Genomic DNA, 10,904 nt, shown 5'->3' with positions numbered 1-10,904 from the left:
TTGGAGATGGAGTCTCACTCTGTCACCCAGGCTAGAGTACAGTGGCACAATCTGGGCTCACTGCAACCTCTGCTTCCCAGGTTCAAGCGATTCTCCTGCCTCAGCCTCCGGAGTAGCTGGAATTACAGGCACAGATCACCATGCCTGGGTAATTTTTGTGTTTTTTATAGAGACGAGGTTTCTCCATGTTGGCCAGGGTGGTCTCGAACTCCTGACCTCGGGTGATCTGCCAGCCTTGGCCTCCCAAAGTGCTGGGATTACAGGCATGAGCCACCACACCTGGCCCCAAAGAATTTCTTATAGGACTTGTGCTTGCTTTAGGTATATCGATTGCTATTCAAAGAAGCAAGAAACTTCTCTGGATTGTATACTATGAAGAAGCAAGGTTATTTCTGGCCTTAGTTATTGTGATAGTTCTTACCTAGAAGTAAAAAGGATGGAGTAGTGCTAAATTTATTACCTAAATACTGAAATAGTTCTTATGATGAATTAGACATGGCTTCCCATAAGATACCTCAGTTGAAATACATAAATTCTAACTATTGATAATTTTTTTTTTTTTTTGAGACGGAGTCTGGCTCTGTCGTCCAGGCTGGAGTGCAGTGGCGCAATCTCAGCTCACTGCAAGCTCCGCCTCCTGGGTTCACACCATTCTCCTGCCTCAGCTTCCCGAGTAGCTGGGACTACAGGTGCCCGCCACCACACCTGGCTAATTTTTTGTATTTTTAGTAGAGACGGGGTTTCACCATGTTAGCCAGGATGGTCTTGATCCCCTGACCTCATGATCCACCTGCCTCGGCCTCCCAAAGTGCCAAGATTACAGGCATGAGCCACAGCACCCAGTCAACTACTCATAATTTTTTAAAGTCTCCCTTATTAGTCAAATTAGGCTAATAGCTCTAGGAAAGTTGTGAGAATATAAACCTAGCAAGGGAGAGAGACATGATCACTATTCTAATCAAGCCTGTCTTGCTCAGGTGATATGCTCTTGATGCTAATTTTTCAATATGCCTCATATGCCAGAACTGTAGACTCAAAACATCTAGAATTAAGCACGAATGATGCAGGCACTCAAGGCTCTGATACAGGAACACGAAGTGAATAAATTATTGAAATCCTGGTGCTTATATTTTTGTGAGAAAGGAGAGGGGTTGAAAAAAATGGTAAGACTGGTTTATAAGAAGGAAATAAGCACTTTGAAGGAAAATGATGGCGTGAGATAATACGGAAGCTGAGGGTATGTATGTTCTGTATAGAGGGTGGCGACATCAGTGAGTGAAGAAATGTCACCACTGGTCATTTATATTTCTACCTCTACTATGTCTTCAGTACTATTCAGGAACTGCTTAAGTGTGGATGTAGATAGTACATAGCAATATAGACAGTCCTGCCTTTTTGAGGTTAACAATAATGATTCCCCATAAACATACAGGTATGGTTTATCATCATTTTTGCATTGGTTAAAAGTTTTAGTGTCATATGTGACCTTGACTTTGGACATGGGTATCTGGAACCTGGAGGTAAGGGCACCACTACATAGAGTGTGTGCTAGAACCATGTCAGATCCCTGTTGAGACATCTTAAGTGTTCTGCCCCTCAAGCCACAGGGGGCGGAGCCTGAAGTTATATCCAGTTAAGGACACCAGGATGGCATATTACTGACCAATCAGGCGCTTCTCCGAGCCCTGTCTGCCCCCAAACTTACCCCACCCTGTACGATCTTACGAATTTTCTTTTCTTGCGCCGGCTGCATTACCTTACTCTTCTGGCTCCTGGCTTCCCTGCCAGTGAGACCAGTGCTCTGCGCTGGCCGTGGCAGCCGGAGGGAGGACCCAGGAGACACCGGAAGATGGGAAATGGCGAGTATGGGAAATGGCAAGTGTGCAGGGGCCCAGGGTCCGACATGGCTGGAGCGGCCCAGGCCTCCTCGCCATCAGCATCCGATTTTGTTTCATCTGAGTTGCTCAAATGTGTGGGAAGCAGGGTATGAAATCCACCCCCGAGCTCCCCACCCCCAGCCTAACTGTCCTTGATCTAACAGCAAACTCCTAAATTGTAGGTATAATTTCCGCAGTCCCCAACACCAACCTCTGTTCTTGAATGCACAGTGTTATCAACTATTTGTCTGGTTTATTATTATTATTTTTAGATGGAGTCTCACTCTGTCGCCCAGGCTGCAGTGGCGCAATCTCCACTCACTGCAACCTCCGCCTCCTGAGTTCAAGCGATTTTCCTGCCTCAGCCTCCCCAATAGCTGGGATTACAGGCGCCTGCCACCACGCCCAGCTAATTTGTTTTGTTTTGTTTTGTTTTGTTTTTTGGAGACAAGTCTCACTGAGTCGCCCAGGCTGGAGATCAGAGGCGCGATCTCGGCTCACTGTAAGCTCCGCCTCCCAAGTTCACGCCATTCTCCTGCCTCAGCCTCCAGAGTAGCTGGGACTACAGGCGCCCGCCACTGCGCCTGGCTAATTTTTTTTGTATTTTTAGTAGAGACGGGGTTTCACTGTGTTAGCCAGGATGGTCCTCGATCTCCTGACCTCACGATCCGCCTGTCTCGGCCTTCCAAAGTGCTGGGATTACAGGCGTGAGCCACCGCACCCAGCCATTTTTTTGTATTTTTCAGTAGAGATGGGGTCTCACCGTGTTGGCCAGGCTGGTCTCAAACCCCTGACTTTAAGTGATCCACCCACCTCGGCCTCCCAAAGTGCTGGAATTACAGGCATGAACCACCACACCAAGGTATTTATCCTTCGTTCTCCGTTAGAGACAGATGTCATATTTTAAGTTTATCATTTTTACAGAAAGCAGTGGATGACTGTTTTATAAAGATTTATTTTGTGTTTGTGACCTTTTCGCCTGAGAGGTAAGCAGAGAATAACCACCTGAAACTCCATTGTCAAAAACCTTTGTGTCTCTCCTTTGTCTTCCCCAAGTGCAAACCCTTATCAGAATGCCTTTGAGTTGAGGTTCCCCTTTGGAAACTTTGCAGGGTTGATTGTCCTCAGCCTGCCCTCTCTTCTCCTGGTCCTGGGGTTCAGAACTGACTGGGGCTGCCCCAAGAAGCCCATAGCTTCCATGTCTCTTGAAGGGTCTAGTGAATATCAGTTCATGCGGCCCCTCATGAGCTGGATGCCCGCTGGATGCCTTGGGCCTGGAAGCAGTGACATGGTTTACCCTTCCTCTGAAAAGCTCACCCTTTGGGACACTCAGCTTATTTTTCTCCAGCCCCAGTTTTCATTCTTTGAAGACACGTTTGTGGTCAGCTAATTGGATGGAGGTATTGAGGGGAAAGACAGAAAATGATTCTTGCCCTCTGGATTCCTTCAGAGTATTTGAAGCGAGAAAAATCCCAAAAGACAAGGAAAACCCACCTCTGCCAGGTTATGCAAGAACTTGAAAAGCAAAATGCACTGAGGCATGGGGGTGGGGGCACAATCCACTGTCTCTGGGAAGGGTCAGTGAGCAGCACCAGGATGGGGGTTTGGGAGATGTCCCATGTGGTAGGATGACCTGACTGGGCAGTTAAGTCAGATTTCTCTGTGTTCCTGGTCAGCAGTGGCTTTCCCTGATTTTGTCACATTAAGAAGATTTGTTTACTTACTTTGTCATGTAAAATGTATTTTACCATTAAAGCTTGAAAGTTAGGCTAAAATATTTCCAAAGAGATAAGAGGTGGATCTCAGAAAAATAAATATCTACCCTTATATTTGTTAAAAATTTGTATTTAATTTTTTTCCCCAGAAAAATATGCAGTAAGTTTCTCAGTCTGTTCTTTTTTGTGATTTTGTTGTTATTTTTGTTTGTTTGTTTGAGACATAGTCTGGCTCCAGGCTGGAGTTCAGTGGCACAATCATGGCTCACTGCAGCCTCCACCTCCCTGGTTCAAGCAGTCCTCCCACCTCAGCCTCCTCAGTAGCTAGGACCATAGGTGCAGACTACACAACTGGCTAATTTTTTGTAGAGATAGGGTTTCACCATGTTGCCCAGGCTGGTGTCAAACTCCTGAGCTCAAGTGATCCTCCTACCTTGGCCTCCCAAAGTGCTGGGATTTTAGGCGTGAGCCACCACTCCCAGCCCCTTTTTTGTGATTTCAAATAGAATCCTAGAGTTTAGCCTTGAGAAGGCTACAGAGAGAAAAAGCTCAGAGAAATAGGGAGAATCACTCTTCATTATGGCTTCACATAACTGAATCTATCTATGTATCTATGTATGTATGTATGTATGTATGTATGTATGTATGTATCTATCTATCTATCTATCTATCTATCTATCTATCTATCTATCTATCTATCTATCTATCTATTTTGAGATAGGGTCTTCCTCTTTTGCCCAAGTTGGAGTGCAGTAGCACCCATCATAGCCTGCTGCATTCTCATACTCCTGGGCTCGAGCAGTCCTCTCACCTCAGCCTCCTGAGTAGCTGGGACTACAGGCATGCACCAGCACTGCTGGCTGATTTTTAAAAATTTTTTGTAGAGACGGAGGTTCTCACTGCATTGCCCAAACTGATCTTGAACTCCTGGGCTCAAACAGTCCTTCTGCCTCAACCTCCCAATGCGATGGAATTACAGGTACAAGCCTGTTCACCTGGCCACTGAATACATTTTGATGAGAAAATAGGTAGATAAATTGGTGAATTCACCAATTTATTTTTACCAATTTAGTGAAGATTCACGAAGCTGGGTGCGGTGGCTCACGCCTGTAATCCCAGCACTTTGGGAGGCCGAGGCTGGCAGATCACTTGAGGTCAGGAGTTTGAGACCAGCCTGGCCAACATGGTGAAACCCCATCTCTATTTAAAAATACAAAAATTAGCTGAGTGTGGTGGCACATGCCTGTACTCCCACCTCCTCAGGAGGTTGAGGCGGGATAATCGCTTGAGCCTGGGAGGCAGAGGTTGCAGTGACCCAAGACCCTGCCACTGCACTCCAGCCTGGGCGGCCGAGCAAGACTCCATCAAAAAAAAAAAAAGGCCGGGCGCGGTGGCTCAAGCCTGTAATCCCAGCACTTTGGGAGGCCGAGATGGGCGGATCACGAGGTCAGGAGATCGAGACCATCCTGGCTAACACGGTGAAACCCCGTCTCTACTAAAAAAAAAAAAAAAAAAAAAAAAAAAAAAAAACAAACCGGGTGANTTTTACCACTTTTATTCAACATACTACGGGAAGTCCTGGACAGAGCAATTAGACAGAAAGAAATAAAGAGCATCCAAATTGGCCAGGAAGAAGTAAAAAATCTTCTTGTTTGCAGACAATATAATCTTATATTTAGGATAACTTCTTTTAAAGTCTCTTTTCCTCATTTCACCTGGTTAAACTTCTAGCTGGTGTACAACTTAGCTTATTACTTTCTTAGAACTACTAGCCTCCTTGGCCGGGCGCGGTGGCTCAAGCCTGTAATCCCAGCACTTTGGGAGGCCAAGACGGGCGGATCACGAGGTCAGGAGATCAAGACCATCCTGGCTAACACGGTGAAACCCCGTCTCTACTAAGAAATACAAAAAACTAGCCGGGCATGGTGGCGGGCGCCTGTAGTCCCAGCTAATGTAGTCCCAGCTACTCGGGAGGCTGAGGCAGGAGAATAGCGTAAATCCGGAGGCAGAGCTTGCAATGAGCTGAGATCCTGCCACTGCACTCCAGCCTGGGCGACAGAGCAAGACTCCGTCTCAAAAAGCCGGGCACGGGCCTGGTGGCTCACGTCTGTAATCCCAACACTTTGGGAGGCCAAGGTGGGCGGATCACGAGGTCAGGAGGTCGAGACCATCCTGGCTAACACGAAACTCCGTCTCTACTAAAAAATACAAAAAATTAGCTGGGCGTGGTGGCGGGCACCTGTAGTCCCAGCTACTCGGGAAGCTGAGGCAGGAGAATGGCTTGAACTCGGGAGGCGGAGCTTGCAGTGAGCCGAGATTGCACCACTGCACTCCCGCCTGGGCGACTGAGAGCCAGACTCCATCTCAAAAAAAAAAAGATGGTAAAAAATCCTTCATTTAGTACTTAATTATATTTGATCTGCAGGATAGGTACGAGCTTGTGAGTATTCTCTCTTAGTGTAACAACAGAAGATGGGATTAATTTTCCCAGTTACCAATTGTGAGAACACATGTGAAATGCTTCCTGGAGTGTTTCTGGGGGCTCATCAGGTGGGCAGTATGGGTTACACGTGTAACAAAATCCCAAACTCTCGGAAGGTGGGAGACCAGAAATTTTCATATTTTTTCCATAAAAAGTTTAGGCACTAAGCTACTCTTATATAGGTCATTGGGCTCCTTCCCCAAATCCATTTGCCAGATACCAGGAATGGATGTGATACAGGACAGGTGTGCCCTAAAATTGGAGCATATCCCAGTGTGGTTTCTGGCTTTGCCCAGGGAAGAATTCAAGGGCAGGCCAATGGTGTTAGATGGCAGTCTTTTATTTGACAGTACTGGTCTTTGTGGATCAGTGCTAACTCATAGGCAGTACACCCAGAGTCAGCAAAATATGGGCTCTTGGCAACTACGTATATACCCACTTTCAATTATATGCAAATTAAGGGGTGGGTTATTTAAAACTTTCTAAGGAAGGAGTGATAACTTTCAGGTCATTGCCATGGCATTTGTAAACTGTCATAGCATTGGTGGGAGTGTTTTATGCTAATGAGCAGCAAGAGCCTCTAGAGATCTCCGTTCTCGTCATCTGGTTTTGGCCACTTTCTTTACTTTAACCTGCCTGTGCCAGATCCTGTTTTGGCCAGGAGGGTTGTGATCAGAAAACAAGTCCTGTTGGTCTCCTACCTCAGATGAACGTTGTCAGGAGTGAGGAGCCTTTTTTTAAGGGTAAGCAGTCTCAGCACTGCTAGTATAAACTCTTTTCCTCACTAGGTGGTAGGACTTTGTTATGACAGGTTCTCCAGGTCCACTGTACAAGCAGACATTAGATGTGACTCAGGCAGCATGTATTACTCCTTGGAACCACCACCAAGAAAGATATCAGACACTGCTATTGCTCTACCCAGTAGTTCAATACTAGTATGAGAGTTGCTGTGTGGAAGGAAGTGAGTATGCCGACCAAACAGTGGAGTAAATGTTTGGAGACCCCTGAAACGTGAACTTCTTAGGAATTGAGTAAAGTTCCCTAGCCCTGTCTGTCTCACCCATTCTCCTCTCCACATGTGTGGGATGCTTCAGGACTCAGTGGCCTTCGAGGATGTAGATGTGAACTTCACCCAGGAGGAGTGGGCTTTGCTGGATCCTTCCCAGAAGAATCTCTACAGAGATGTGATGTGGGAAACCATGAGGAATCTGGCCTCTATAGGTAAGGATTATATGCTTCCATCACTTAGTCAATTGGAGAAGAAGTGTTTCTTGTGCAGTGATGCTGTTCCATGGTTTGCATCATGGAGGAAGAATACCTGGGGGGCTAAAACAGGCATAGTCACAGGGTAACATGAACCTAGAATCTAATAATTTTTCTATAATTTTGCACTAATTCAGAATTTTTCTGGGTCTCTGTTTTAGGGAAAAAATGGAAGGACCAGAACATTAAAGATCACTACAAACACCGAAGGAGAAATCTAAGGTAATCTGTACTCTGACAAAGCAAATTCCATTGAAAGTATCTCAGCATGTCATGAAATTTTAAAAACAGGCAAACATAACTGATAAGCCAAACTTCAAATTGATTTATTTTTAGAATAGTTTCCCCAAATACATATTCTTCAGTGTAAACAGATGTTCAGTTTTTATAAAAACGTTCATTTGGCAAGAGAATTAAGAAAGTCTATTTAGGAGTATCACGTTTGAGTGATAGTTGTGGTCAAGCCCATTGCAGAGCATTGAATCCATTCATACTCAAATCAGACTTGGCATCAAGTCTACGCTTTACCTGATAATATTGAAAATGCAAGTTTAATAGCTGTTAATATAAAACGGTTAACAGATTCTTAGTAACGTCCTTCTCATTTTTTACAGAAGTCATATGTTAGAAAGATTCTATCAAAGTAAAGATGGTAGTCAGCGTGGAGGAATTTTTAGCCAGTTTGCAAATCAGAATCCGAGCAAGAAAATTCCTGGAGTGAAACTCTGTGAAAGCTTTGTATATGGAGAAGTCAGCATGGGTCACTCATCCCTTAATAGACACATCAGAGATCACAGTGGACATGAACCAAAGGAATATCAGGAATATGGAGAGAAGGCAGATACACGTAACCAATGTTGGAAACCCTTCAGTTCTCACCACTCCTTTCGAACACACGAGATAATTCACACTGGAGAGAAACTCTATGATTGTAAGGAATGTGGAAAAACCTTCTTTTCTCTCAAAAGAATTAGAAGACACATTATCACACACAGTGGATATACACCATATAAATGTAAGGTATGTGGAAAAGCATTTGATTATCCCAGTAGATTTCGAACACATGAAAGAAGTCACACTGGAGAGAAACCCTATGAATGTAAGGAATGTGGAAAAGCCTTCACTTGTATCACAAGTGTTCGAAGACACATGATAAAGCACACAGGAGATGGGCCTTATAAATGTCAGGTATGTGGGAAACCCTTTCATTCTCTGAGTTCATTTCAAGTACATGAAAGAATTCACACTGGAGAGAAACCCTTTAAATGTAAGCAATGTGGTAAAGCCTTCAGTTGTTCCCCAACCTTAAGAATACATGAAAGAACCCATACTGGAGAGAAACCTTATGAATGCAAGCAGTGTGGGAAGGCCTTCAGTTATCTCCCCTCTCTTCGACTACATGAAAGAATTCACACTGGTGAGAAGCCCTTTGTATGTAAGCAATGTGGTAAAGCCTTTAGATCCGCCAGTACTTTTCAAATACATGAAAGGACTCACACTGGAGAAAAACCCTATGAATGTAAGGAATGTGGGGAAGCATTCAGCTGCATCCCCAGTATGCGAAGACACATGATAAAGCATACTGGAGAAGGACCTTACAAATGTAAGGTATGTGGGAAACCCTTTCATTCTCTGAGTCCATTTCGAATACATGAAAGAACTCACACTGGAGAGAAACCCTATGTATGTAAACATTGTGGTAAAGCTTTCGTTTCTTCGACATCAATTCGAATACATGAAAGAACTCATACTGGAGAGAAACCCTATGAGTGTAAGCAATGTGGGAAAGCCTTCAGTTATCTCAACTCCTTTCGAACACATGAAATGATTCACACTGGTGAGAAACCCTTTGAATGTAAGCGATGTGGTAAAGCCTTTAGATCTTCTAGTTCCTTTCGACTACATGAAAGGACTCACACTGGACAGAAACCCTATCATTGTAAGGAATGTGGGAAAGCCTATTCTTGCCGTGCCAGCTTTCAGAGACACATGTTAACACATGCTGAAGATGGACCACCTTATAAATGCATGTGGGAAAGCCTTTAATGCTCTGGGTTCATGTCAGATACATTAAAATACTCACTGAAGAGAAGCCCTATGAATGTAAGTAATGTGGGAAAGCATGAAATTCTGTCGGTGCCTTTTTTAATACATGAAAGAAAGAATTCTGGAGAGAAGCCATATAAATGTAAGTAACATGGGAAAGCTTTCAATCATTTTAGTTCCTTTCAAATACAGGAAATAACTCATCATGGAGAAAACCGAACAAATGCTTTTTGGAAGGGAACACATATTTGAGAGAAATCCTGTGTAAAGAGTGTAGGAAAGGTTTTGTCATCACACAATCCTGTCACACATTGAATGCATAGTGGAGAGAACCCTGGTAAATGTAAAGAGTGTGGGAAAGCCTTTAGTCATTTTAGTTCCACTTGAAGCCATGAAAGAACACACAGAGGAGAGAAAGCTCTTGAATATAAGCAATGTCCAAACGTTTTTAACCAGCCCACATGCTTTCAACAACATGTAAGAATGCACTCTGGATCAAAACACTATAAATGTGAAAACCACGAGGAAGGTTTTCCATTATAATATACTTTTAAAGTCATTTGAGGGCTCTGTGGCTTCGTGGATTAAAGTACTTGTCTGGCAAACAGGAGATGCTGGGTTTCAATCCCAGCAGGGCCTCATTAGTTGAGGTATTGAATCTGAACAGGTGTTTCGGCTCTGGCTGGGTGTGGTGGCTAACACCTGTAATCCTAGCACTTTGGGAGGCTGAGGCAGGAGGATCACTTGAGGTCAGGAGTTTGAGACGGAGTTTCAAGTGTGCAAAACATAGCAAGACCTCATCTCAAAAAAAAAAAAGTCATTCAAAGACTTAAAATATAGCAAAATCCTATAAATGTAAGTACTTCAAAAAGCCTGATGCATAGCGGGTCTCTAGAAAATACATAATAACCTGATAGAAATGTGGAAGCTATATGTATATTTTGTTAATTAGTGGCTCATATTTAAAATAGTTCTCTATGGATTTCAAATGCTTAATCTCACAAAGAAATGTTAAGGTGATATAATCCTGTAAGTAATCTGAAAGCAATAGTGCATGAATTTCATAGGTAGTGTTGTTTTAGGTCAGTATTTAAAATATTTGTCTTTCCATTTTGAAATGTGTTTAATCCAACGATGAATTTAAATGTGTTTCTCATATTCAGGTCTGTTAAATTGTATATGGTTGCTTAATTGTTCTGTGATTGAGGACCACTGAAAAATAAGTCTTAATAAATGTCGGTATGAACCTACTTGCTTCATTTAGCAGGTTCTTGATTCCCTTCCCACATTATATATATTCCACCATATTTATTGGAACAACTCCTTTTTTTGTCCTTTTTTCTTTTTGAGACAGGGTCTCGCTCTGTGCTCTGTTGCCCAAGCTGGAGTACAGTGGCACGATCTCGGCTCACTGCAACCTCTGCCTTCTGGGTTCAAGTGATTATCCCACCTCAGCCTCCTAAGAAGCTGGGACTACAGCCATGTGCCACCACACCTGGCTAATTTTTTGTGTTTTCAGTA

The 10,904-nt window shown here is 43.7% G+C and overlaps 1 protein-coding gene across 2 annotated transcripts in view; it reads left to right on the top strand.

Annotated features, from left to right (window-relative positions):
• ZNF136 (zinc finger protein 136) overlaps positions 1 to 10,633 on the top strand; it is a 32,764-nt gene extending 22,131 nt beyond the window's left edge. For both annotated transcript variants that reach the window (XM_017888447.1, XM_017888448.1), the window contains 3 exons: positions 7,169 to 7,295; positions 7,499 to 7,559; positions 7,952 to 10,633. In XM_017888447.1, the coding sequence (XP_017743936.1) occupies positions 7,169 to 7,295; positions 7,499 to 7,559; positions 7,952 to 9,383 (1,620 nt within the window). In that variant the 3' untranslated portion in view covers positions 9,384 to 10,633. The remainder of the gene's footprint in view (positions 1 to 7,168; positions 7,296 to 7,498; positions 7,560 to 7,951) is intronic.
• The last annotated feature ends 271 nt before the right edge of the window (positions 10,634 to 10,904 follow it).

The sequence above is a fragment of the Rhinopithecus bieti genome, unplaced genomic scaffold (assembly GCF_001698545.2).
Source record: "Rhinopithecus bieti isolate Rb0 unplaced genomic scaffold, ASM169854v2 scaffold_15296, whole genome shotgun sequence".
Classification (NCBI taxonomy): domain Eukaryota; kingdom Metazoa; phylum Chordata; class Mammalia; order Primates; family Cercopithecidae; genus Rhinopithecus; species Rhinopithecus bieti.
Note: the sequence above shows the minus strand (reverse complement) of the source record. Positions and strands in the feature narration are given on the sequence as shown.